The following is a 24,373-nucleotide window of genomic DNA, read 5'->3' as shown; positions in this document are numbered from 1 at the left end:
CCAGACACATAGACACAAGGTTTCTAAGAGTCCAAAAAGTGAATTTCAGCGCATACCCCCAAAAACATTACAAATTGACTCCAATTTGTTTCTCAATTGTGATCTTTTAAAAAGGACTGCAGAGGCCAGGTGCAGTGGCTCATACCTGTAATCCCAGCATTTTGGGAGGCCAAGGTGGGCGGATCACCTGTGGTCAGGAGTTTGGGACCAGCCTGGACAACATGGTGAAACCCCGTCTTTACTAAAAATACAAAAATTAGCCGGGCGTGGAGGTGGGTGCCTGTAATCCCAGCTACTTCAGAAGCTGAGGCAGGAGAATTGCTTGAAGCTGGGAGGCAGAGTGAGCTGAGATGGTGCCACCAAACTCCAGCCTGGGCAACAGAGAGTCTCAAAAAAAAAAAAAAAAAAAAGACTGCAGAGTAACTAAGGCATTATTTCCATTTGTTCATTATCCTGTAGTAATATGGGTGTAGAACTTCTTAAAAACTCAGAGATTCTGTCTGGGTTTGTACAAGAAACACCACTCATTCCCATCCCCATTCATGTAGCACATTATTCTTATGAACTGTCCTATCAGTCCCAATCAGTCTTACCAACTAACTAGACAAGAAAAAAAATGACCTAAGACAGATAAGATTCTTGACTGAACACCAGAAGTAGGGTTGATATAAGTCAGAGCCAGGATTGTTCACTTTTGGATAACACGAGTGTGTCCGCACTGAGAATTATGCAAATCTACAGAAAGAAGCAAGTGAGAGACCATAAGACCAGGGAAAGGTAGTGAGAATAATGGTGTAGTTGAACAGCGTTCCCCCCAAATTCATATCCACCTGAAACCTCGGAATGTGACTTTATTTAAAAATAGGCTCTTTCGCCTCTGCCCGGCCACCCACCGTCTGGGAAGTGAGGAGCGCCTCTGCCCGGCCGCCCCGTCTGGGAAGTGAGGAGCGCCTCTGCCCGGCCGCCCCGTCTGGGAAGTGAGGAGCGCCTCTGCCCGGCCACCCATCGTCTGGGAAGTGAGGAGCGCCTCTGCCCGGCCACCCATCGTCTGGGAAGTGAGGAGCGCCTCTGCCCGGCCGCCCCGTCTGGGAAGTGAGGAGCACCTCTGCCCGGCCGCCCCGTCTGGGAAGTGAGGAGCGCCTCTGCCCTGCCACCTATCGTCTGGGAAGTGAGGAGCGCCTCTGCCCGGCCTCCCATCGTCTGGGAGGTGAGGAGCGCCTCTGCCCGGCCGCCCCGTCCGGGAGGAAGTGAGGAGCGCCTGTGCCCGGCCGCCCCGTCCGGGAAGAAGTGAGGAGCGCCTCTGCCCTGCCGCCCCGTCCGGGAAGAAGTGAGGAGCGCCTCTGCCCGGCCGCCCCGTCCGGGAAGAAGTGAGGAGCGCCTCTGCCCGGCCGCCCCGTCCGGGAAGAAGTGAGGAGCGCCTCTGCCCGGCCGCCCCGTCCGGGAAGAAGTGAGGAGCGCCTCTGCCCGGCCGCCCCGTCTAGGAAGTGAGGAGCGCCTCTGCCCGGCCGCCCCGTCCGGGAAGAAATGAGGAGCGCCTCTGCCCGGTCGCCCCATCCCGGAAGAAGTGAGGAGCGCCTCTGCACAGCCACCCACCGTCTGGGAAGTGAGGAGCGCCTCTGCCCGGCCGCCCCGTCCGGGAAGAAGTGAGGAGCGCCTCTGCCCGGCTGCCCCGTCCGGGAGGAAGTGAGGAGCGCCTCTGCCCGGCCGCACCGTTGGGAAGAAGTGAGGAGCGCCTCTGCCCGGCCGCCCTGTCCGGGAAGAAGTGAGGAGCGCCTCTGCCCGGCTGCCCCGTCTGGGAGGTGAGGAGCGCCTCTGCCCGGCCACCCATCGTCTGGGAGGTGAGGAGCGCCTCTGCCCGGCCACCCATCGTCTGGGAGGTGAGGAGCGCCTCTGCCCGGCCACCCATCGTCTGGAAAGTGAGGAGAGCCTCTGCCCGGCTGCCCCATCTGGGAAGTGAGGAGTGCCTCTGCCCGGCCACCCATCGTCTGGGAGGTGAGGAGCGCCTCTGCCCGGCCGCCCATCGTCTGGGAAGTGAGGAGCGCCTCTGCCCGGCCACCCATCGTCTGGGAAGTGGGGAGCACCTCTGCCCGACCACCCATCGTCTGGGAAGTGAGGAGCGCCTCTGCCCGGCCACCTATCGTCTGGGAAGAAGTGAGGAGCGTCTCTGCCTGGCCGCCCCGTCTGGGAAGTGAGGAGCCCCTCTGCCCGGCCGTCCCGTGTCTGGGTAGAAGTGAGGAGCTCCTCTGCCTGGCCGCTCCGTCTGGGAGGTCTACCACGGAGGCCAGAGGCAATGTGGGGGCTGGACGTGGTGGCTCACGCCTGTGGTCCCGGCACTCTGGGGGGCGAGGCGGGTTGATCACTTCGGGCTAGGAGTTCGAGACCAGTCTGGCCAACTTGGCGAAACATGAAGAATACAACAGACAAACCAACCAACCAACTCAATGACAACAAAACAGGTCTACCCTGGAGTCATACTCTAATTTTTTCTATTTTCTTCCCTTTCTGATCCTTTATCCCACTTTCTTTTTCTTCCTCTTCCTTCTCCCTCTTCTTTGTCAAATAGAGGATTGAGTTATTATCACTGATCCATATAAAGTCCCTCTCTCATTTATTTTAACTCCCACCCCCATTTCTATTCCCCGACTTCCCATGTGCAACCTTCCTAATATGTTTGATACGCATCTTTTTGTTTGTATGTATTTTTAGAAAATGTTTATTGTTTTTGTATGCAAAAAAAATTAATAAAAAAAAAAAAGAGAGAAAAAAAAAAAAAAAAAAATAGGCTCTTTGCAGATTTCCTTAGTTAAGGGTTGAGATCACACTTGATTAGGGTGAGCCCTAAATCGAATAACTGGTGTCCTCCTAAGAGGAGGAGAGGACAGAAACACAGCAAAGGTCACATGAAGACAGAGGCAGAGGTTAGGGGTATGGTGCCTGAGGCCGAGGAAAGCCAGGAGTTATCAGAAACTGAACGGGCAAGGACGGATCTTCCGTTAGAGAGAATGTATGTGGCCCTGTTGACAGCTTGGTTTTGGACTTTTGGCCTGTTTAACTGTGAGAATGAATTTCTGTTGTTTTTAATCCATCTAGTTTGTGGTTATTTATAATGGCAGCCTTAGGAAACTAATACATGTGGTGATTGATGCTCCTCATATGTCTCGCCCTTTAATTCCTTATTTATTCATTTATTTGTCCAACAAATACTTAGTGCTATTACATGTCCTATACTATTCTAGCACTGGGAATACAGTATTAATTTAAACAAAACACAAAAAATCCCTGTGCTCAGGTAAATTTTATGGTATGTGAATTTTATCTTAATGAAAGTTTATTAAAGAAACCTTTGCCTTCATGGACTTTATATGCCAGTGGGCTGTCCTTCTATCCTTCCACAAATTCTAATTTTTGTTAAGCTAGTTGAAGAGTTTTCTATTCCTTGTAATTAAATGATCTCCAAATCACATTCTATAATTCTATTATTAATAGTTCTTGATTACAGGAAGACTTGCAAACTTATTATGGTCACAAAACATATCCATGTTGCCAATTTATTTTCAGTCCTCACCTTGTTGGACCTCTCAGTAAAATCTGATCCAGTCAACCACTTTATCTTTCAAACATTCTTCTCTATACTTTTATAATCTCCTTGGCCTAGGAAATGTCACAGGGACTGGTAATACAGATAAGTAATTCCTGGAATACATTGGGGCTGAGGAGTAGCAGGGAAGGGGGCACATGAAGAGAACCAAGCTTTCCACCAGGCCTTTCCTCCTCCCCGTTTCCCCTTAATTGGAACTGAGCTTTCAGGTGTGATATTCAGCAGATGGGGAGAGGTCCCATGAATGAAGCATAGCTGTGAGCTGGTGCAACTGGAGGGGCGCACTCCAGAGTTGCACTGTTGGCCAGAACCCCCCAAGAACAGAAGTCAAGTTCCTCACGGAATTACAAATACGGAAAGGGAGAAGGCTATAATAAACCCTGTGGTGCTGGGCTGCAATTGGAGGAATCATTATAAACTCAAGATTTTGAATACTTATAAATACTAAAACTGATATGTGTGTACATATGTATGTATGTGCATATATTCTTAGCTCTGTCCACTGCAAGGGTCTAGATCTGGGAGCACAATAGCACCCAGAACTCACTGTCTACTAAAAGGAACCAGGGTTCTTGGAAAAATGGCTGAGTCGAGGACTAGAGCAGGAAACATATAAGACAATCCTAGAAAAAATCTTATACCATAAAGTGAGGAAGTGATCAAATAAGAATGAGGATATGTCCAAAAGACACTGAGTACCAGCTTGAAAGGGTTACTGTGGCCAACTAAAGGACAATTTGAGCATCAAAATAAATAACTAACTTGATTGTTATCCTCCGAATACAACAGGAATCCAAGAGTCTGTACTGATTTAAAATTTTGAAACAAATGAGTATGTACATACATAATAAAGGAGAAAGGAAAGCTCTATCCCACAGTAGACTGCTAAAGAATAAATCCAGAATAAAGGAATTTTTTTTTTTTTTTGAGACTGAGTCTCACTGTCACCTAGGCTGGAGTACAGTGGCACCATCTCGGCTCACTGCAACCTCCAGCTCCCAAGTAGATGGCACAACAGGCATGCACCATCCTGTCCAGCTAGTTTTTGTATTTTTAGCAGAGACGAGGTTTCGTCATGTTGGCCAGGCTGGTACTGAACTACTGACCTCAGATGATCCTCCTGCCCCAGCCTCCCAAAGTGCTGGAATTACAGGCATGAGCCACTGCACCCGGCCAGAACAAAGGAAATTTAATTAAAAGTCCATATTTTAACTTTAAATATTTAAATATCATAAGATATTCAGCAACTACCACAACAACAGATTCTGGCAATAATCATTAATGGGTGCTAAATCCATGGGTGAACATATGGTGGGGATCAGGAATATGTTATAATATCAAGGTAACTAGCCACAAAATATCTTTTAATATTTTAATTACATATTCAATATTTTAAATATTTCATATGTTATACTTATTATTTTAATGTGGAGAAACCTGGCAGACACCATCTTAACCAAGTGATAAAACACAACATCAGTAACAACAAAGTCATCACGAGGTCTTGCCTAATATGATGCACTGTTATGGACACAGCAACACCTCTGTAGTGTTCCTGTCAAAAAAGGCATAAATCACAAAACATCAGATAAACCCAAACTGAGGGACATTCTACAAAGTAACTGGCTTACACCTTTTTTTTTTTTTTGGTAGAGACAGGGTCTGGCTGTTGCCCAGGCCGGTCTCAAACAGCTGGGCTCATGCGATTCTTGTGCTCAGCTTCCCAAAGCACTGGTATTACCATACCCAGCCTGTATTCTTGAAAAAGTGTCAAGGTCATGAAAGACAAGGACTGTTTCAGAATAAAGAAAACGAAAGAGAAATGATAAGTAAAGGCAATATGTGATCCTGGACTGATAAAGGACATTACTGGTTCAAATCAATGAAATGTGAATGGAGCTGGTGGATTAGATCATAGTATCCCATCAATGTTAACTTCTTAATGATGGTTATACTGGAGTGTCCTGGTACTTAAAAATGTACACTGAAGAATTAAGCTGTAATGAGGCAACACGCCTGCAACTTATTCTTTAACAGTTCAGAAATATTAACAATTGGGTAATTTGGGTGAAAGGTATAAGGAGCGATAAATGCTATTTCTGCAACTTTTATGTAAATTTCAAGTTATTTAAAATGAAAAGTTAAAAAGTTTAAAACATAACAGAATAGAACATAACCTATTAAATAAATCTGAGTCCAGGCAGGACACAGTGGTTCATGCCTGTAATCCCAGGGAGGGATTGGGAGGCCGAGGTGGGCAAATCACTTGAGGTCAGGAGTTCGAGACCAGCTTGGCCAACATGGCAAAACCCCGTCTCTACTAAAAATACAAAAATCTGACTGGACACAGTGGCTCACGCCTGTAATCCCAGCATTTTGGGAGGCCGAGGAGGGCAGATCACAAGGTCAGGAGTTCGAGACCAGCCTGACCAACATGGTGAAACCCCCCCCGTCTCTACTAAAAATACAAAAAAAATTAGCCAGGCGTGGTGGTGCGTGCCTGTAATCCCAGCTACTCATGAGGCTGAGGCAGGAGAATCACTTGAACTCAGGAGGCAGAGGTTGCAGTGAGCCAAGATCACGCCACTACACTCTAGCCTGGGAAACAGAGTGAGACAGGGTCTCAAAAAAAAAAAAAATGAGCTGGGTGTGGCGGCACGCACCTATAGTCCCAGCTACTTGGGAGGCTGAGGCAGGAGAACTGCTTGAACCTGTAAGATTGCACCACTGCACGCCAGCCTGCCTGGGTGACAGAGTGAGATTCCGTCTCAAAAAAGCAAATAAATAAATAAATAGAAAATAAATCTGAGTCCATACTAACTAAATGGGGAGTAGCAGATTAATAAACGAAATGGAATGACAAAAAAAAGGAATAACAGAATTGGAAAATCACACTGTAGAAATGATTGACTTAAGCAATTATCAATGGATGGTAAAAATATTGGGTGAAAGCTTGATGAACAACTTGCATAGTCACAAAGTATACCCCCTCAACTTGCTTTTTAATTACAAAAGGAAAGTAACTGCAGTAGAGACCTGAAGATACCACCTTAATCAAATGATCGAAGTTACAACAATAAAGGGACTCAGCATCATTAGTCTACTGATGCATGCAATGAATAGGACATATTGCTTACGTGGCATTTATACCAGAAATGCATAAACTGAATCTAATCATGAGGAAATATACAAACCCAAATTAAAGGACTAGCCTGTTCTCTGCAGAAGTGTCAATGTCATGAAAGACAAAAGAAAATCTAGGGAATTGTTCCAGATTAAAAGAGACTAAAGAGATGTGATAACTAAATACAATGTATGACTAAAGAGGAGATGGCTATAAAGGATACTAATGGAACAATCTGGCAAAGGTTGAATGCATAATATATTAGATAATACTAAATGTTAAATTTAATGGGATAACTTTTCTGTGATTATATACTGTTTAAAATACCCTAGTCCTTCTCACCCACAGTTTTGTTTTCCATGGTTTCAGCTGCCTACAGTCAACTGTGGTTCGAAAATATTACATGGAAAATTCCAGAAATAAACAGTGGGGGATGCTCTAAAACCCCCAGTGGATGCCTGAATCCATGGATAACACCAAACCCTATATATACTATGTGTTTTCCTATACATAATACCTGTGATAAAGTTTAATGTGTAAATTAGGCATAGGAAGAGATTAACAATAATAAAACAATTATAACAATATGCCAGCATCACTTCTCTTGCACTTTGGGGCCATCATTAAGCAACGTAAGGCTTATTTGGATAAAAGCACCACAGGCTGGGCGAGGTGGCTCATGTCTGTATTCCCAGCACTTTGGGAGGCCGAGGCGGGCAGATCGCTTGAGGTCAGGAGTTCCAGACTGGCCTGGCCAACATGATGAAACCCCGCCTCTACTAAAAATACAAAAATTAGCCGGGTGTGATGGTGCACGCCTGTAGTCCCAGCTACTCAGGAGGCTGAGGCAGGAGAGTTGCTTGAACCTGGAGAGTGGAGGTTGCAGTGAGCCATGATCGTATCACTGCATTCCAGCCTGGGTGACAGAGCGAGACTCCGTCTCAAAAAAAAAAGCAAAACAATACTGCAACAGTTGACCTGATAACCCAGATGGCTACCAAGTAACTAACAGATGGTGAAGGCATATGGCATGGATATGCTAGGTAAAGGAATGATTCGTGTCCTGGGTGAGACAGAATGAGATTTCATCACAACACTGAGAATGGTGTACAATTCAGGCCACGCGTGGTGGCTCATGCCTGTAATCCCAGCACTGCGGGAGGCTGAGGTGGGTGGATCACCAGAGGTCAGGAGTTCAAGACCAGCCTGGCCAACATGGCGAAACCCCGTGTCTACTAAAAATACAAAAAAATTAGCTGGACGTGGTAGCACGTGCCTGTAATCCCAGCTACATCGGAGGCTGAGGCGCAAGAATCACTTGAACCCGAGCGGGAGAGGTTGAAGGAAGCCAAGATTGTGCCACTGCACTCCAGCCTGGATGACAGAGTGAGACTCCATCTCAAAAAATAATAATAAAATAAATAAAAAAGAATGGTGTACAATTTTAAACTCATAAACTATTTCTGGAATTTTTCACTTAGTATTTTCAAACCACAGTTAACCATGGGTAACTGAAACCATGGGAAGCAAAACTGCAGGTAAGGGGAGACTACAGTATCTTAAACATTAAATTGCCACTTGTCAGGCTGACAGGTTCAAAGTTTCACCGTGCACTCACGGAACCAATCCAGAGTCAGCCTTTCCTTAGCATTATCCCACCAAATAATTTCAGAGCTGGAGACCTTTGTTTTTTCTTTTATCACAACAGGTTAAAAAGGAGGATACTTTTTAAATATAAACTTAACTTTTGGTCAAGATTTCATGAATGTTCTTGGTATTTTTGATCCTAATAGTCTTCACCATTTTCACTTTTAACTTCAGTCTGTGGAATCTGCCTAGATTGAAGTGTTTTTTTGCTTGAACTAATCATTCAGACATAGAAGCGCTCATTATTGGCAAAGTTAGAGGGTAGCAAGCTTCTCCCTGACTTGCAACATCAAGAAAGGTTTGGCCATAAAATAGATTCTGCTATTCGAGTTTCATTTGGTAAAATAAGTTCATCATTTTCACGGGACCACTGGATTGCCAGAAAGACTGCTGCAACCTTTTCTGTAACTCCATACAAGGTTTGTATTACATAACTCAACTTATTAGGCAAAAAATAGGAATCACTTTTAAGTGGTGGCTTACGCCTGTAATCTCAGCACTTTGGGAGGCTCAGGCGGGCGGATCACTTGAGGTCAGGAGTTCAAGACCAGCCTGACCAACATGGCAAAACTCCGTCTCTACTAAAAATACAAAAATTAGCTGGCATGGTGGCAAGCACCTGTAGTCCCAGCTACTCGGGAGGCCCAGGAACCCAGAAGGTGGAGGTTGCAGTGAGTCAAGATCACGCCACTGCACTCCAACCAAGGCAACACAGCAGACCCTATCTCCAAACAAACAAACAAAAATCTAGCCTAATGGCATTTTTTTTTTTTTTTTTGAGTCTCACTCTGTGGCCCAGGCTGGAGTGCAGTGGTGCAATCTTGGCTCACTGAAGCCTCTGCCTCCCAGGTTCAAGTGATTCTCCTGTCTCAGCCTCCCTAGTAGCTGGGATTACAGGCATGCACCACCACACCCAGCTAATTTTTATATTCTTAGTAGAGATGGGGTTTCACCATATTGGCCAAGCTGGTGTCGAACTCTTGACATCAAGTGAACTACCCATCTCGGCCTCCCAAAGTGCTGGGATTACAGGTGTGAGCCACTGTGCCCAGCCCCAATGGTTCATTTTAAAGAAAATTTAGTCATTCTGGGGCTACTTTATCAAAATTTATTTATCTTCACTTTTCCTCTGTTTCTGCAATTTTTAAACAACATTCATATTTCACAGATTATCACCGATTTAAATATAAAAACAAAAACATCTCAATATAGAAAAAGCTTGAGTAAAAGATAAATCATGTATCTAAAGTTAGTACAACAGGCCAGGCTCAGGCGGCTCCCGCCTCTTATCTCTCTGTTTTGAGAGGCTGAGGCTGAACGATCACTTGAGCCCAGGAGTTCAAAGCTGCAGTGAGCTAAGATCCTACAACTGCACTCTAGCCTGGGCGACAGAGCGAGCCCCTGTCTCTAAAACTAATAACAAAAGAAAAAAGCAAACAAACAAAAAATAAAAATAAGTACAGTTAATACAACAAATTGTTTGATAAGCCTCCAAATAAATCTTTGAGTTGCCTCCTCTGCCTTTCAACTCATTAGAGTGAACATCTAATCCCTCTATTCAGAATGCTGCATGCCTTATGTTGCCACTATTTTCTTATCAAAATCAACTAGTTCTTCTCTTCAATCTACTCTGAAATTTTAACTGCTCTGGAAAGCTCTCAATTGCACATCGTCCCTACTAACATTCCACTGATCTCTGGTATCCAATACCCAAAGCAACTAATGAGGAGTTTGCAATTTTAGTATGTTCCAGAAACCAGAGTTAAAAAAATCAATAAACTCACGATGATAAGGGGGAAATTCTGAGGGTTTGCAAAACATTAAATCACCGCACTGTAAGATATATTAACTGGCAATCTTTTAAAAAACCATTTTAGCGTCCTTAAACATTAAACCTTTGAACGCGTAAACAAAAGTTGCATGACCCAGTTTCATTACTGTTACTATTAATAATAATGGTACCTACCCAGTATCTCCCAATCCATGCAGGAAAATCACCTATAAGAGAAGAGGAAAATTAATAAGCAATGCTAAATAAGCCCACACAGGATTGTTATACACTAGCTTTGCTTAACGTGGAAAACGGAAAGAAACCTACGAGAGAATTACACAACACTATCTTCGGCGACTTTATCGACCTCTTTTAAATGGCAAAAATTCTAATCAACTTCTCCCTTTATTTCCTGAGATAATGAATGTGGTGGGGGGTAGCACTCAGAGGTCCCAGTTAGACACTGAGGGCAAATTATCACATTTTAAGAAAAACAGTTTATCTCTTTCAAGTCAAATCAGGAACGTCTCACATATCCTGTAGAATTTTTCCATTGCAAAAGCAAGCTTCCGAAAGCAAAAATAAGTTTGACTTTTCATACACGAGTTTTCTAAAAAACAGTACGTCTGACCTTGTAGGACACTTGATCTTCAAACTTCTTTCATTGAGGACAAGAGTGCGAGATGACAATAAGGCGATTTCCTGGCGGACTTGGGTTTCCCTCACCCACACACCAGGCAGAAACACGCTGCAGAGGCTGACGCTGTGCCCTACCTAGGCCGGCCCGCGGGGGTCCCGGGGCCGCACTTCCTCCGCAATGCAGGGAGGAGCTGGGGACTGGCCCTCGCGCCGGCTGTGACCCCCCGGCTGCCCCCGCCCCCCGCAGACCCGGCCGCGCCGGCCATTCGCACCCCACCCGGGCCGGGAGGAGCGTCCTCGTCCGCAGGCCGCCACGCGCCCGCAACGCCCACCCCGCGCCCGCAACGCCCACCCCGCGCGAGGGGCAGCCACCGGTGGCCGGCCCAGTGGACCCCTCCGAGCCTACGCCTAGGCCACTCACCGCAGCAGTGGCCTTCCGGGCGGCGGGCACGATGGCGGGCAGCGGGGTTGACATGTTATTGCCGCACATACACCGGCTCAGCTCACAGCGCAAGCGGAAGGAACAGCTGGCGCCCGGCCGCGGCCCAAGGGCGTGCGAGCGGCGAGTCCCGGCCGGCCCCACCGGGCGCACGCTCAGGCGCGTGCGCGCCAACGCGGCCCCGCGCTACCTTCCGCGCGCGCCCGCGCGTCCAGGGTCCGCCCTGCCCTGCCCCTCGCCCGCCGCCCCTCCCTCGAGGCCTCACAATGTCTGGGCGGGTCCCTCCCTCCGATTGGCTGCGGCGTCAGCGCGGACCGGGCTGCGCTTTCGCCACACCACGCAGCCTGCGCATGCTCGGTGCTGGCTGGGGAAATGCGCTCTCAGGTGCAGGCTAAGGGCTGGTCTCTTGGATCTTGGCTTAGGTTTTTGCTTTTCTAGCGCTGTAGTGAAAAGAATGAGCCCCAGAGCCAATTCACCCAACCCCAGGTGCTCCTTGGTTTCCTGCGGCCAGGGTCTATTCATTTGTAAAAGTCTGGATGGACTGGGAGAGGTTGGTGGAGCTTTTGCAGTATTTCCGTTTGGGGCTACAGCAGTATGTAGATGTGGGTTCAACTTACCTTCTTTAAACTTTAGTTGGAAAGGTTAACATTTGTCACCAGAAATCCACTACTTCCCTAACTTGATCGACAACACTTATTGATGTACGGATATTGACACAGTACAGGTTTAAGTGAGAGGTAAAGCCAGCTGGTCTTCTGGGTCGGGTGGGGACTTGGAGAACTTTTCTGTCTTACAAGAGGATTGTAAAATGAACCAACAGCACTCTGTAGCTAGGACTGTAAAACGCACCAATCAGCGCTTTGTGGCTAGCTAGAGGTTTGTAAAATGCACCAATCAGTACCCTGTAAAGTGGGCTAATCAGTGTTCTGTAAAGTGGACCAATCCGCAGGACATGGGCCAGGACAAATAAGGAAATAAAAGCTGGCCACGCCCCCCCTCCCCCAGCTGCAGTGGCAGCCCTGGGTCCCCTTCCATGCTGTGGAAGGTTTGTTCTTTAACTCTTAACAATAAATCTTGCTGCTGCTGCTCACTCTTTGGGTCTGTGGCACCTTTAAGAGCTGTAACACTCCCAGCACTTGGGGAGGCTGAGGCGGGTGGATCACGAGGTCAGGAGATTGAGACCATCCTGGCTAACACGGTGAAAACCCGTCTCTACTAAAAATACAAAAAGAATGTTTTTTTGTATTGGTCGTGTAGTCCCAGCTACTTGGGAGGCTGAGGCAGGCGAATGGCGTGAACCTGGGAGGCAGAGCTTGCAGTGACCCAAGATCATGTCACTGCACTCCAGCCCGGGAGACAGAGCAAGACGTCTCAAAAAAAAAAAAAAAAAAAAAAAAGCTGTAACACTCACCACGAAGGTCCACAAGCTTTATTCTTGAAGTCAGCGAGACCACGAACCAATGGGAAGGAACCAACTCTGGACACATAAGCACGAGACTAGACTGCCCTTTTCTGCACAGGTGCCTTTATGGCCTAAAATGTAGTTACTCAACAAATGTGTTGCATATCAAATACATGGTAAGATCTGGAAGAGAGTACAAGATAGAAACACTTAAAGCCAAAATGCCCTGACCTTCAGAAGTTTACAATTCAGTGAAGGACATACTGGAGGCCGGGCACAGTGGCTCAAACCTGTAATCCCAGCTCTTTGGGAGGCCGAGGTGGGCAGATCACAAGGTCAGGAGATTGAGACCATCCTGGCTAACACAGTGAAAACCCGTCTCTACTAAAAATACAAAAAAAAAAAAAAAAAATTAGCCAGGCGTGGTGGCAAGTGCCTGTAGTCCCAGCTACTTGGGAGGCTGAGGCAGGAGAATGGCATGAACCCGGGAGGCGGAGCTTGCAGTGAGCTGAGATAGCGCCACTGCACTCCAGCCTGGGCGGCAGAGCGAGACTCCGTCTCAAAAAAAAAAAGGACATACTGGATACCATCCTTAGAGAGTAAGGTTGGGAAGGAAGCTGTAAAAAAAACAACACTCCATTTCTCTCACACAGTAACCAGTGTCAGAGGTGTGTGAACCAGAGCAACTCCATCTTAAATAGGAGCTGAGTAAAGTAAGGCTGAAACCTGCTGGACTGCATTCCCAGACGGTTAAGGCATTCTAAGTCACAGGATGAGATAGAAGGTAAGCGCAAAATATAGGTTATAAAGATGTTGCTGATAAAACAGGTTGCAGTAAAGAAGCCGGCCAAAACTCACCAAGACTAAGATGGCAATGAGAGTGAACTCTGGTCGTCCTCACTACTGCACTCCCATTGAGAGGTGACAACGTGCTAGCAGTCCTCGCTCACTCTCAGCACCTCCTCAGCCTCGGCGTCTGCTCTGGGCATGCTTGAGGAGCCCTTCAGCCTGCCACTGCACTGTGGGAGCCCCTCTCTGGGCTGGCCAGGCCGGAGCCGGCTCCCTCTGCTTGCAGGAAGGTGTGGAGGGAGAGGTGTGGGCAGGAACCAGGGTTGTGTGCTGCGCTTGTGGGCCAGAGCGAGTTCCGGGTGGGCGTGGGCTCGGTGGGTTTAGCACCTGGGCCAGCAGCTGCGGAGGGGGCACCGGGTCCCCCAGCGCTGCTGACCTGCCCTCACTGCACTCGAATTCTCCCCAGGCCTCAGCCGCCTCCCCGAGGGACAGGGCTCAGGACCTGCAGCCTGCCATGCCTGAGCCTCCCCCGCCCCCACTGTGGGCTCCTGCACGGCCCAAGCCTCCCCTTGCTCCACAGCACCCGGTCCCATGGACCGCCCAAGGGCTGAGGAGTGCAGGCCCACAGCGTGGGACTGGCAGGCAGCTCCGCCTGCGGCCCCAGTGCAGGATCCACTAGGTGAAGCCAGCTGGGCTCCTGAGTCTAGTGGGGACTTGGAGAACTTTTATGTCTAGCTAGAGGATTGTATACACACCAATCAGCACCCTGTTTCTAGCTCAAGGTTTGTAAATGCACCAATCAGCACTCTGTATCTAGCTAATCTGGTAGGGACTTGGAGAACCTTTATGTCTAGCTAAAGGATTGGAAATACACCAGTCAGCACTCTGTGTCTAGCTCAAGGTTTGTACATGCACCAATCAGTGCTCTGTGTCTAGCTAATCTAGTGGGGACTTGCATAACTTTTATGTCTACCTAAAGGATTGTAAATACACCAATCAGCACTCTTTGTCTAGCTCAAGGTTTGTAAATACACCAATCAGCACTCTGTATCTAGCTAATTTGGTGGGGACATGGAGAACCTTTATGTCTAGCTAAGGGATTATAAATACACCAATCAGCACCCTGTCAAAACGAACCAATCAGTTCTCTGTAAAATGGACCAATCAGTAGGATGTGGATGGGGCCAGATAAAGGAATAAAAGCAGGCTGCCGGAGCCAGCAGTGGCAACCCAGTCGGGTCCCCTTCCACACTGTGGAAGCTTTGTTCTTTTGCTCTTTGCAATAAATCTTGCTGCTGCTCACTCTTTGGTCCTGCGCTGCTTTTAAGAGCTGTAACACTCACTGCGAAGGTCTGCAGCTTCACTCCTGAAGCCAGTGAGACTAGGAACCCACCAGAAGGAATAAACTCCAGATACACCATCTTTAAGAAATGTAACACTCACTGCGAGGGTCCACAGCTTCATTCTTGAAGTCAGTGAGACCAAGAACCCACCAATTCCAGACACACCATCAACGCCATGACAATTTACAAGTGCCATGGCAATGTCAGGAAGTTACCCTATATGGTCTAAAGAGGGGAGGCATGAATAATCCACCCATTGTTTAGCATAACATCAAGAAATAACCGTAAAAATGGACAACCAGCTATGGAGTAGCCATTCTTTTATTTCTTTACTTTCTTAATAAACTTGCTTTCACTTTACTGTATGGACTTGCCCTGAATTCTTTCTTGCATGAGATCCAAGAACCATCTCTTGGGGTCTGGATTGGGACCCCTTTCCTGTAATATCAGCGTTCTGAAGGATTTGGGGTCTTATTCACACTGTTTTTAATCATTCTTGTGGATTGGATTTGGACAATGAGAATTTTGTGGATTCTCCAAAAGTTTTAAATTGATGACAATTTACTGAAAATGATAATAATGGGATTCACATTTCATGTACTTGTGTACATTTATCAGGCTTTTAAGTCCTTTAGTTGTGATGTCAGTGTTACCGGAAGGGGATCCCAGTCCCAAGAGAAGATTCTTGGATCTCTGGCGAGAAAGAATTTGGGGCCATAAAGTGAAAGCAATTTTATTAGAGAAGCAAAGCAAAACAAAACAAAACAAAAACAAAAGAATGGCTACTCCGTAGGCAGAGCAGGGCTAGGGGCTGCTCCGCTGAGTATACTAATAGTTATTTCTTGTTTATATGTTAAACAAGGGGTGGATTATTCATGAGTTTTCTGGTAAAGGGGCAGGGATTTCCTGGAACTGAGGGTTCCTGTTTTGACCGTATAGGGTAGATTCCCTACCTGGCCATAGCAGTTTACAACTGTCATGGAGCTGGTGGAAGTGTCTTTTAACATGCTAATGTGTTATAGTAAGTGTATAATGAGCAGAGATGACGACCAGAGATCGTTTTCCTTGCCATTTTGGTTTTGGTGGGCTTGGGCCAGATTCTTTACTGCATCCTGTTTCATCAGCAGGGTCTTTATAACCTATGCCTTGTAATACCAGTCCTGTGACCTCCAATCTCATTCTGCAACTAAGAATGCCTAACCTCCTGGGAATTCAGCCCAGTGGGTCTCGGCCTCATTTTACCTGCCTCCATTCAGAAGGAAGTCGCTCTGGTTCTAATGCTTCTGATGTTAATTGAGAAAATAAAACTCTCTAGTTCTTACTGTGAACATGTTCCAAATCACTATTACGTTGAGTTTTTCTATGATGTAATAAGTAGAGAATTCTAAGGGCCACCAATCATTCTATTAATTTACTCCATTAGTGGGGAGTAGGACAGTTCAAGTTGAGGTGTCTACGCTACTATACCTGCAACATTTACCCAAGTTATGTATCCTCCAAGGAGCTTTCTATGAAAATGATCTCTCTTGTCCCCAGGTAAGGGAATGAAATAAATATAATAATTGAAAAAGACAAAATTATTCTTATTTTAGAGGATATGATTGTACAAAGCAAAAATACAGTAAGAGTGTTTAAAAATTACTAATAAGGCCAGGTGTGGTGACTCATACCTGTAATCCCAACACTTTGGGAGGCTGAGGTGGGAGGATTGCTTGAGCCCAGGAGTTCAAGACCAGCCTAGGCAACAGGGCGAGACCTTGTCTACGAAAAATTTAAAAAGAAAAAAATTAGCTGGGCTCAGGAGGCTGTGGCAGGGGTGTCGCTTGAGTCCAGGAGGTCAAGGTTGCAGTGAGCCATGTTCATGCCACTGCACTCCAGCCTGGATGATAGAGCCAGACCCTGTCCCCACCTGTGCCCCCCAAAAATAAACATTATTAACAAGAAAATTCAGTAATATAACCAATTATTAAATCAGCATACAAAAAGGAATGGTTATTCTAGCTACAAACAATAGCTGGTTAGAATATGTAAATGGAACAAAAATGTTCAAAATAGAAATTTAAAAATATAAACATAGGTCAGCCTGAGCGACAGAGTGAGACTCTGTCTCAAAAAAAAAAAAAAAAAACAGGGGCCAGGCATGGTAGCTCACGTCTGTAATCCCAGCACTTTGGGAGGCCAAGGTGGGCAGATCATCTGAGGTCAGGAGTTCAAGACCAGCCTGGCCAACATGGTGAAACCACGTCTCTACTAAAAATACAAAAATTAGCTGGGCATGGTGGCAGGTGCCTGTAATCCCAGCTACTTGGGAAGCTGAGGCAGGGAGAATCACTTGAACCTGGGAGGTGGAGGTTGCAGTGAGCAGAGATCGTGCCATTATACTCCAGCCTGGGCAACAGGGCAAGACTCCGTCTCAAAAAATATATATATATTTGTGTGTGTGGGTGTGTGTGTGTGTGTATGTAAATAAATACATGTTATATATATATAAATACACACACAGGCATATATATTATATATATATATATACACAGACACACACACACGCAAAACTTTTAAAAAACCACTTTATTGAGGTATGATTGACATCATCTTGATAAGTCTAGGGACAAGCATACACCCATGAAACCATCACCACCATAAAAGCCATAAACATATCCATCACCTCCCAAAGTTTCCTCCCATCCTCTTTATTAATATTATTGTAGGGTTTTTTAACCAGATGCAGTGGCTCATGCCTATAATCCCAGCACTTTGGGAGACTGAAGCAGGAGGATCGCTTGAGCCCGGGAGTTAGAAAACAGCCTGGGCAACATAGGGAGACCTTGTTTCTACAAAAAAAAAAAATTTGTTTAATTAGCTGGGTGTGGTGGTGTGCACCTATAGTCCCAGCTACTTGAGAGGCTGAGGCAGGGGGATTGCTTGAGCCCAGGAGGTCGAGGCTGCAGTGAGACATGATAGTGCTACTGCACTCCAGGGTGGGTGACAGAGCGAGACCCTGTCTCAAAAATAAAAATAAACATATTGTGGAGGCTTTTGTTTTTGTTGGTTGGTTTTGGTAAGAACATATATCAGAAGATCTATCATCTTAGCGATTTTAAGTATACAATATTGTTATAGGCACTGTGTTGTATAGATCTCCAGAATTTATCTTGCATAACTGAAACTTTGTACTCCTCATCCTTCACCTCTCCATTTACCCCTCTCCTCAGCCTCTGGCAACCGTCATTCTAGTCCCTGCTTCTATGAGCTTGACTATTTGAGACTCCACATGCAAGTGAAATCATACGATGTTTGTCTTTCTTTGTCTGGTTTATTTCACTTAACATACCGTCCTCCAGGTGCTACCATGTTGTCCCGAATGGCAGGATTTTTTTTTGTTTAAGGCTAAATAATATTCCATTGTATTTCTGTATTCATTCATTTCTTAGTATACATTTAGGTTGTCTCCGTATCTTGGCTACTGTGAATAATACTGCAATAAACATGGGAATGCAAATATATCTTTGAGCTCCTGATTTCAAGTCCTTTGGCTATATATCCATAAATAGGATTGTGAGATCACTTGATAGTTCTATTTATAATTTTTTGAGGAAGCTCCATACTGTTTTCCATAACAGCTACAGCAATTTGCATTTCTACCAGCAGTGTACAAGGTTTCCCTTTTCTCCACATCCTTGCCAGCAGTTGTCTTCTGCTTTTTTGATAATGGCCACCTTAACAGGTGTAAGATCATGTCTCATTGAGGTATTGATTTGCATTTCTCTGGTGATTAATGATGCTGAGCATCTTTTCATATTTCTGCTGGCCATTTGCATGTCCTCTTGTGTGAAATGTCTATTCAGGTCCTTTGCCCATATTTTAGTCAAGTTGTTTGTTTGTTTTGCTATTCAGTTGTATGAATTCCGCGTATATTTAGAATATGAACCTTTTATCAGATACATGGTGCGCAGATATTTTCTCCCATCTGTAGATTGCCCTTTCACTTTGTTGATTGTTTGCTTTGCTGTGCAGAACCTTTTTAATCTGATATAATCCTACTTGTTTATTTTTGCTTTTATTGCCTGTGCTTTTGGTATCACATCCAAAATATCATTGCCAAGACCAACGTTAAGGAGATTTTTTCCTATGTTTCTTTCTAGGAGTTTTATGGTTTCAGGTCTTATGTTTAAGACTTTAATCCATTTTGAGTTTATTTTTGTGTATTGTGTATAGATAAGGATCCAATTTCATTCTTTTGCATGTGGATAAACAGTTTTCCCAACACTATTTATTGAAGAGACTATCCTTTCCCCATTGTGTATTCTTGGTGCCCTTGTTAAAAATTAGCTGATTTAAGGCCGGGCACGGTGGCTCACGCTTGTAATCCCAGCACTTTGGGAGGCCGAGGCGGGCGGATCACGAGGTCAGGAGATCGAGACCACGGTGAAACCCCGTCTCTACTAAAAATACAAAAAAATTAGCTGGGTGTGGTGGCGGGCGCCTGTAGTCCCAGCTGCTGGGAGAGGCTGAGGCGGGAGAATGGCGTGAACCCGGGAGGCGGAGCTTGCAGTGAGCCGAGATTGCGCCACTGCACTCCAGCCTGGGCCACAGAGCAAGACTCTGTCTCAAAAAAAAAAAAAAATTAGCTGATTTATATGCATGGAATTATTTCTGGGCTTTCTATTCTGTTCAACTTGTGTATGTGTTTATTTTTATACCAACCCATACTACTTTGATTGCTATAGCTTTGTAAGATACCATAATTTGAATTCAGGAAGTGTGATGCCTCCAGCTTTGTTCTTTCTCAAGATTCTTTTGGCAATTAAGGGTGTTTGTGGTTCCATGTGAATTTTAGGATTTTTTTCTATTTCTGTAAAAAAAAGCCATTGGGATTTTGACAGGGATTGCGTTGAATCTGTAGATCTGTAGATTGATGGGTAGTATGGACATTTTTAACAATACTAATTTTTCCGATCCATAAACATGAGATATCTTTCCATTTATTGTTGTCTAATCTTTTTCATCAATGCTTTACAGTTTTTACAGTTTTATAGAGCTTTCACCTTCTTGGTTAAAGTTATACCTAAGTTTTTTTTTATACTATTACAAATGGGATTAACAATTTTTTTTGAATAGGCCAGGTGCAGTGGCTCACACCTGTAATCCCAGCACTTTGGGAGGCTGAGGTGGGCAGATCACCTGAGGTCAGGAGTTCGAGACCTGCCTCAACATGGAGAAACCCTGTCTCTACTAAAAATACAAAATTAGCCAGTCGTGGTGGTGCATGCCTGTAATCCCAGCTACTCGGGAGGCTGAGGCAGGAGAATTGCTTGGACCTGGGAGGCAGGAGAATTGCTTGAACCTGGGAGGCAGAGGTTGCGGTGAGCCAAGATTGCACCATTGCACTCCAGCCTGGGCAACAAGAGTGAAACTCCATCTCAGAAAAAAAAAAAAATGTTTTTGAATAGTTTGTTCTTAAGGTAACTAACACAACTGATTTTCGTATGTAGATTTTGTATCCTGTAACTTTACTGTATTTGTTCATTAGTTATAACAGGTTTTTTGGTGGAGTTTTTAGGGTTTTCTATAAATAAGATTATGACATCAGTCAACAGACACAGTTTTACTTTATGCAAGCAAAACTTGAATTTACAAGACCTATATCAGGAAAAGTAAAAAGCTACCAAAGTACAAAAAAGACATAATTGGATAGGAAAATCTAATACTGCAAGGTTGTCAATTTTCTTAGAATTAATCTACCAATACAATGTAATCCCCATTAAAATCTCAAAGTATTATGCTTTAATAAAAATGGTATTTAAATACCCTAGTAAGACTTTTTAATTTAGTTACTTATAAAATTTATTAACATGGGAGAATAAACATACAGGAATATTCATTAATATTAAAATAGAAATAGGGCCCGATGCGGTGGCTCACGCCTGTAATCCCAGCACTTTGGGACACCGAGGCGGGCAGATCACCTGAGGTCGGGAGTTCGAGGCCAGCCTGGACAACACAGTGAAACCCCCATCTCTACTGAAAATACACAAATTAACCAGGCATTATGGCATGTGCCTGTAATCCCAGCTACTCGGGAGGCTGAGGCAAGAGAATCAATTGAACCTTGGAGGCGGAGGTTGCAGTGAGCCGAGATTGTGCCACTGCACTCCAGCCTGGGCAACTCATCTCAAAAACAAACAAACAAAAAAAGAGTACTGATGTGGCACTAATCTTCCCAAATGTATGACATCATTTAGAATTACAGAAATTGCAATAGCAAATTACCAGCACAGAGAAAAAAGCAAATCAGATCATTTACTGAATACTCTTTGTGACTTGGATTTATTTCTAGAACAGAATTAAACTCTGAGGAAAACACACGTATGAGGGAGAAATAGGTACATGATGAGGTTATTTCATTAACATTTCAAACCAGTGGGAAAAAAAGAGAAAATTTTCCATAAATGGTATTGGAATAACTGGCTACATTTGGGAGACAATTTAGCTGGTTCCTCCCACCAAATTTTGGGCAATTCCAGAAGGGAAAAAGACCCCATATTGCATGATACCATTTATGTAAAATATCCAGACAAGTAAGTCCATAGTGACAGAAAGTAGATTGGTGATTGCCTAGGGACAGTGGGTTGGGGGGATTGGGGAGGAAATGGGGAGTGACTATTAATCAATATAGGGTTTTCTTTGTGGGTAACCTAAATGTTTTAAGATTAGATTGTGGTGATGGTTGCACAACTCTGAGTGTACTAAAAGTCCCTCAAATGCACATTTTAAATATGTGAATTGTATCTTAATAAAGCTGTTAAACAATCAGTTGTCTATAAATTTGTGAACCTGCTTCTCAGTTCTTTACGATGTTCCATTGATCTGTATGTCTATGCCAATACCACCTCATCTGGACTGGTCTGGTTCTATAAGCCTAAAATCAATGACTGTAACACCTCCTACCTTGTTTTTCTATCTCGAAGTTATTTTGGCTATTCTAGCATTTCTGCATTCATTTTGGAATTGGCTTGCCTATTCCTCCATACAAGCCTATTAGGATTTTCACTGAGATTGCCTTAAATCTATAGACCAATTTGAAGAAAAATGAGTCTTCTGATCCATGAACTAGTACATCTCCGAATTTATTTAGGTCACCTTGGATTTCTGTCAGCTTTATTTTATACTTTTCAATGTATAGGTCTGCATATCTTTTGTTAAATTTGTCCCTAGGAATTCCATATTTTCCATGCTACTTTAAATGGTATTTTAAATTTCAATTTGATTGTTTATTGCTAGATATAGAAATGGAACTGATCTTTGCACATTGATTTTGTATTTGCAATTTTCTATACCCAGATAAAAGTTCTGGTAGCTCTTTTTGTAGATTTCTTAGGATTCTTTAGACAATTATGTAATTGCAAATAAACACAGTTTTGCCTTTTTTCTAGTGATTATGTCTGTTGTTTTCTTTTGCCTTATCACACTATCTAGGACCTCCAATAGAAGTTGTGAATGAACGTTGCTTCATTCCAGATATTAGGGCAAAAGTATTCAGTCTTTCACCCTTAAGTATAATGTTAAGTGTAAGTTTTTTTATTTTTTGAGATGGGGTCTCACTTTGTCACCCAGGCTGTAGTAGAGTGTCACAATCACATCTCACTGCAGCCTCCACCTCCTGGGCTCAAGTGATCCTTCCACCTCAGCCTCCTGAGTAGCTGGGAATACAGGCCTGAGCCACCACCCCCAGCACATTTTTTTTATGTTTTGTAGAGATGGGGGTTCCACTATGTTGCCCAGGCTGGTCTCAAAATTCTGAGCTCAAGCAATTCTCCTACCTTAGCCTCCCAAAGTGCTGGAATTACAGGTGTGAGCCACCTCACGTGGCCTATAAGGTTTTTTGTTGTTGTTGTTTGTTTGTGTTTTGAGAGTGCAGTGGCACGATCTCAGCTCATTGCAACCTCTGCCTCCCAGATTTAAGCGATTCTCCCGCCTCAGCCTCCTGAGTAGCTGGGATTAGAGGCGCCCACCACCACGCCTGGCTAATTTTTTGTCGTTGTTTGTTTGTTTTGAGATGTTTGCTCTGTCGCCCAGGCTGGAGTGCAATGGCACGACCTCAGCTCACTACAACCTCAGCCTCCTGGGTTCAAGTGATTCTCCCGCCTCAGCCTCCTGAGTAGCTGGGATTACAGGTGCCCGCCATCACACTCGGCTAATTTTTGTATTTTTAGTAGAGACGGGGTTTCACCAGGTTGGGCAGGCTGGTCTCGAATTCCTGGACTCAAGTGATCTGCCCGCCTTGTCCTCCCAAAGTGCTGGGATTACAGGTGTGAGCCACCACGCCTGGCCACGCCCAGCTAATGTTTATATTTTTGGTAGAGACAGAGGTTGGCCATGTTGCCCAGGCTGGTCTCGAACTCTTCACCTCAAGTGATCCACGTGCCTCGGCCTCCCAAAGTGCTGGGATTACAGGTGAGAGCCACTGTGCCCAGCCTGTAAGATTTTGTTTGTGTGCATGTTTTGAGATGGAGTTTTGCTCTTGTTGTGCAGGCAGCAGTGCAATGGCATGATCTGGTCTCAACGGCAACCTCTGTCTCCTGGGTTCAAGCAATTCTCCTGCCTTAGCCTCCCAAGTAGCTGGGATTACAGATGCCCACTCCCATGCCCGGCTACTTTTTTGTATTTTTAGTAGAGATGGGGTTTCACCATGTTGGCCATGCTGGTCTAGAACTCCTGACATCAGGTGATCCACCTGCCTCGGCCTCCCAAAGTGTTGGGATTACAGGCATCAGCCACTGCACCCGGCCCCAGCCTGTAAGTTTTTTGCATATACACTTTTTCAGGTTGAGGAAGTTCCCTTTCATTCCTCATTTGCTGAGAATTATTGCAGTAAATGAACCTTTTGTGACAAATGCTTTTTCTACATTTATTAAAATAATTTTTAAGTCTGTCAATATGGTGAATTATATTGACTAATTTTTAAAATATTAAGCCAATTTTGCCTTTCTGAGATAAACCCCACTTGGTCATTACCTATTGTCTTTTATATATTTAGTTGGATTTAATTTGTTAAAAGTTGTTAAGAATTTTTTTTCATGAAGGATATTGGTTTGTAGTTCTCTTTTATTGTAATGTCTTTATCTGGTTTTGATATCAGGATAGTGCTGGCCTCAGAATGAGTCAGAATATTCCACCCTCTTCAAAAGTCTGAAAGAGTGTATGGAACTCATATTATTTCTTCTTAAATGTTTGCTAGAATTTACCAGTAAAGCCATTTAAGCCTGAAGTTTTCCTTGTGGAAAGGGTTGGGTTGTTTTATCTTGTTTGTTCTTCTTTTCTTTCTTTCTTTTTTGAGATGGGGTCTTACTCTGTCACCTAGGCTGGAGTGCAGTGGCACAATCACAGCTCACTGCAGCCTTGACCCCCACCAAAGCTGAAGCCGTTCTCCTACTTCAGCCTCCTGAGTAGCTGGGAACACAGGCATGCACCACCATGCCCTGTTCATTTTTTTCTTTAATTTTTTTGGAGAAATGGGGTCTCACTACGTTGCCAGGCTGGTCTCACACTCCTGGTCTCAAGTGATCCTCCTGCTTGGTTTCCCAAAGTGCTAGGATTACAGGCATGGGCCACTACACCTGG

At 44.7% G+C, this 24,373-nt stretch overlaps 1 protein-coding gene across 11 annotated transcripts in view; it reads right to left on the bottom strand.

Annotated features, from left to right (window-relative positions):
• Nucleotides 1–12,746, bottom strand: part of TCEA1 (transcription elongation factor A1) — a 127,051-nt gene extending 114,305 nt beyond the window's left edge. For 3 of the 11 annotated variants that reach the window (XM_063642816.1, XM_055286413.2, XM_055286412.2), the window contains exons 1-2: nucleotides 11,201–11,442; nucleotides 10,336–10,367 (exon numbers count right to left, since the gene is read on the bottom strand). In XM_063642816.1, coding sequence (XP_063498886.1) covers nucleotides 10,336–10,367; nucleotides 11,201–11,269 — 101 coding nt within the window. In that variant the 5' untranslated portion in view covers nucleotides 11,270–11,442. Of the gene's footprint in view, nucleotides 1–10,335; nucleotides 10,368–10,771; nucleotides 10,794–11,200; nucleotides 11,460–12,629 lie in introns of those variants that run through there. The other 8 variants (XM_063642819.1, XM_063642820.1, XM_063642817.1 and 5 more) reach the window with 7 other exon arrangements.
• Nucleotides 12,747–24,373: the final 11,627 nt, after the last annotated feature.

The sequence above is a fragment of the Symphalangus syndactylus genome, chromosome 7, assembly GCF_028878055.3.
Source record: "Symphalangus syndactylus isolate Jambi chromosome 7, NHGRI_mSymSyn1-v2.1_pri, whole genome shotgun sequence".
Taxonomy (NCBI): Eukaryota; Metazoa; Chordata; class Mammalia; order Primates; family Hylobatidae; genus Symphalangus; species Symphalangus syndactylus.
Note: the sequence above shows the minus strand (reverse complement) of the source record. Positions and strands in the feature narration are given on the sequence as shown.